At 29.3% G+C, this 4,263-nt stretch overlaps 1 protein-coding gene across 1 annotated transcript; it reads left to right on the forward strand.

Moving 5' to 3' along the window:
- Positions 1 to 3,560: 3,560 nt before the first annotated feature.
- Positions 3,561 to 4,263, forward strand: HELRODRAFT_175804 (hypothetical protein; the record flags this gene model as incomplete). Its single annotated transcript, XM_009023189.1, has 2 exons — positions 3,561 to 3,795; positions 4,172 to 4,263. The coding sequence occupies 2 exons, from the start codon at positions 3,561 to 3,563 to the stop codon at positions 4,261 to 4,263; spliced, it is 327 nt and encodes a 108-aa protein (XP_009021437.1).

Raw genomic sequence — 4,263 nt, forward strand, 5'->3', positions numbered from 1 at the left:
ATTATCGCTTTGTCTGACTATGTGTCCTTAAAACTTAGTTAATCCTCCCACCTAACTAAATTTGAATTTAATTAATAAATCAGAACGCTTTTACTATTCCTTCGATTATCTAACCTGATTCTAAAACTTTTGATGTTGTTAAGGAATGTTCGATTTATTTGTTGTCGAATTGTAAATTGGACAATTTAAGGTGATAAAACAATTTTATCAAAATAAATTAAACAAAATCAACAGTAACTATCTAATGTGAATGGAAAAACGGAAAGGGAAAAGTAAAGCAAAGATGCAGTAGTAATAAAAATAAATTAAGTTCAAACATAGATATTAAAATTAATAATAAACCTAACTAATAATTAAAAATGTGAAAAGTTTAAAGTGTTTATAATAATAACAATTATATATTTAGTCCCATACAATGTTTCTAATAAGTTTCGTAGTCTAGGCTTTGTATGCTTTAAATATCCACATTACTTCTATTCTTGTTAAGCATATTCCTTTTAAATCTTAATACTTATAGGCTCTATTCTCGTAAGGCTCCTTGGTTCGACTATGCTTGTGTTTTACCTAAGAAAAGTGTTAGAAGACTGGAGTATGTCTATAGGTTAAATCCATTTAACTCTATTCTATTTATGAATCTGAATTAATTAATTATAAATAACTCTTTGCTACCTGTGTTTCAATCTGGTTCCAGACCTGCTCACAGAAATGAAACTTCTTTACTCAAAATACATAACGATATCCTTCTCTCTAGTGACAATAGTAATCTTACTCTTTTTCTTGCTCTTGACTTTTTTTCTGCTTTTGATACTGTTGACCATACAATTCTCTTGAGGCTGCTAGATTTTTTTTTAATATTACTGATTCTTGTCTATCTTCGTTTTCTTCTTATCTCTGTAGTCGTTTTCTTCTGTTGTTCTTAATAATTCTACTTCTAACTCCTCTACCCTTACTTTCGGGGTACCTCAGGGTTCTATCCTTGACCAACTTCTATTTATACTTTATACTTCTAAACTACCTTGTATTGTTAATAATTTTTTTCACTAGTCAACTATATGCTGATGATTCTTATATTTATACTTCTTTTTCTCCATCTAATCTTAATAGTGTTTTTCATAATCAATTTCTATGACTTTCTACAATTATCGCTTGGTCTGACCCATATAAATAGAATACCCTATGTGTCTTAAACTTGATCTTTCTAAATTTGAATTAATTTGTTTTAATAAATTTAAACACTCTATTTCTATTCCTCCTATTATCTTACTTGATTCTTAAACTCTTGATGTTTCTCACAAGTTTCGTAGTCTAGGCTTTATTTGTGATTCTAGAATGTCTCTTTCTTTTCAGATTAATAGTGTTGCTAAAAGTTCTTACTTTTATCTACGCAGAATAAAAAACTTTTGTCTTTTCTTGACGATCCTGCTCTTCTCCTTTTTGTTACTTCGTTAGTCTTATCTAGGATTGATTATTTTAACTCGCTCTACTATGGTCTTCCTGATTCTACACTCTATCTTTTAATATAGTTTAGGACGAGGCCTTTGTTGATGCATATTTCATTAAATTTGTATGCCCACTCTGCGTTCAAAAGTTTTTTGATAAGAACTTCAACACCACGTAGTTTTTTGAATTCGCATTTATTCAACACATTCATGAAATTTGTCAGAGCTCTCTTAGAGCTCTCAAAAATGGTTTTTTAACGCAAAAGCCTATTACTGGACATATGGAATTAATTATATTCTGTATATGGCTGATTTGCTTTTCCATATTTACCGCTTTTCGTTTAAATTTCACTTTTTGTTTTTATAAATACTATATGTAATTACAATCTTGGTTGTATTTATGTTTTATTATTTCATGCTCACCTTGTTGTGGTATCGTATTAATATAATTTATAATAGTGAGTTAACGATAATATTCGATAATTTAATTTTTTAAAGTTCTGATGGAAAAATTTGTCAAAGATTTGTTTGATCAGTCAGATTACAAGTAAGTAAAATAAAAGTAAATGTAAAGTTACTTGTTTTTAAGTAAATTAAAATTTTTTTGTTAGATGTTAGAGTTTTATTTTTTTAAATTAAAGAATTAAAATTTAAATTAAAACATGGTCCAATGATTTGAAAAAACCTATTGCCTAGCTAGGGTGTGCAAATTCTATGGTTTGATTTCAAGGACCAATCATTCTAGAAATCAGGACCAATCGTCTTAAAAATCAGGACCAATCATCCGCGGGACCAAACGTCTTAAGTTCGGTGCTATGATGTCAGCTATGCTATTATATAAAATTTATATTATAAATAAAATAAAAGTAAAATAAAGTATGAAACCATAAAAATTTAAATGAGGCCTACACAGAAAATTCTTACATAAGAACTGCATGATGGCCTAGAGTAATTAAGGTTGCTTGACGCTCTTTCACAGAGTGTACTGTGACAGGATTTAGAAAATGACAAAAAGATTCCCGCCTTTGTGTGTGATGTGTCTAGTTTGGCATGTATTTATTTTGAATTTTGATGCTTGTGTGTTGTTGATTTTTTTGAACCTAGAAAAAAGAGTGTCTTTAATAGACCTTTAAGTTTTAACCTTTTTTAAAATATAGCTATAATATTAAGCATAAACTAATAAAATTAAAAATCATTCATGAACCTTCCTTGACTAACACTAAGAAAACGTTCATTGCATGTTTATTTTACATAGGGTTGGATTTTAGCAATGTGACGGACTTAAACACACAAAAAAATTATGTTCTTGAAAATCAAAAATAGGTTAAAAATGATTTTTGATATAAATAAGTTGATTACAAATTTGATTATTAAATGGTTTTGTTTATATGGTGTGTGAAGTTAGCTGAAAATTTTACTTTCACAGTCAATATGGTGTGTGAAGTTAGCTAAAAATTTTTACTTTCACAGTCAATATGGTGTGTGAAGTTAGCTGAAAATTTTACTTCCACAGTCAACAATTTCAATGTGAGCAATAAATAATAAGACTCAAATAACTTGCAAAATAATAATCTAGGGACGAGAGAAAAGGACCAGAGAGGACTTATCTTCAGAAGTCTTGTCGCATCATCAACCTGAAGGTCCAATGTTTTTCGTTATTGAACCGGCAACTCAGGTTCCCGACCACGGCTTCAGAAGAATATCCATATTCAAAATTCAAAAATTTTTTCAAAATGAAGTTGGAGAATTAGAATTCATCAACATTCAGTCAAACAGAATTCTAATTAAAATAAAACAAGAAGAGCAGAGAAAAAAAGTTTTAAAAATAGGTAACTTGTTAAATGAAAAAGTTAAATCTTTTCCTCATAAGACACTTAATACCAGTAAAGGTGTCATTAAAACAACAATATTTAGATACTGTTCTGAACAAGAAATTAAGAATGAATTACTTGACTAAGGTGTCATAGATGTTCAAAATATAAAAATAAAAAATAACCAGAAAATCATCAACAACACGTTTATAGTTACATTCCAGAGTCCTCAAATTCCAAAGGAGTTAAAGGTGTGTTTTCAAAGACACCATCATAAAATCTGTTTAAGCAAGGAGATGATATGTGCAAAATGTGGACAAGCAGGACACAGGCATACTTGGGGTCACCATGCCAAAACTCACCAAAATGTGTTCACTGCAAACAAAAACATGAAACATTCCCTAAGGACTGCGCTAAATTTTTGCTTAAAAAAAGTATCATTAAAAAGAAAATAGAATGCAACATTCCATACAATCAGGCTAAGGCACAAATCTCACAAAATCAAAACCTCTATACTCTCAAATTGTGGAAAAAACAGTTTAAAAGTAGACCAGGGCATCCAGTGTAATTTATTAAATATTCTATTAGTTAAAAATCAAGATGTCAAGAAATCAGTCGGTAACCAATCCAAACCTTTAAATACAAAAAAAGAAAATAAAACCAAATACTTGCAAAACTCCGAAACCTAAAGAAATAACAAAAAAAATAACAAAGGAAAAAACAGACATCTATCATTTTCCAAGTTATCAAGACACGAATGATGACTCAGAGTGTCACAGTGAGATGAACGATGATGATGAAGATGAAGAAATTCTCAATAATATAAAATTAGCAAACCCCAAAAAACACTAACAAATGTAAAAATGACTACTAATAAAAAAAAATATTAACTAACAACAAAACCACAAATCAACTTTGCAGTAATAATGATTATGAAGTTTTTCCCTCTAAGCATATCACAGATTAAAATGCTGATGGCATTCAAATTTTTCAGTGGAACCATAAAGGGGTGA

This window comes from Helobdella robusta (assembly GCF_000326865.2).
Source record: "Helobdella robusta unplaced genomic scaffold HELROscaffold_35, whole genome shotgun sequence".
In the NCBI taxonomy this organism is placed as follows: domain Eukaryota; kingdom Metazoa; phylum Annelida; class Clitellata; order Rhynchobdellida; family Glossiphoniidae; genus Helobdella; species Helobdella robusta.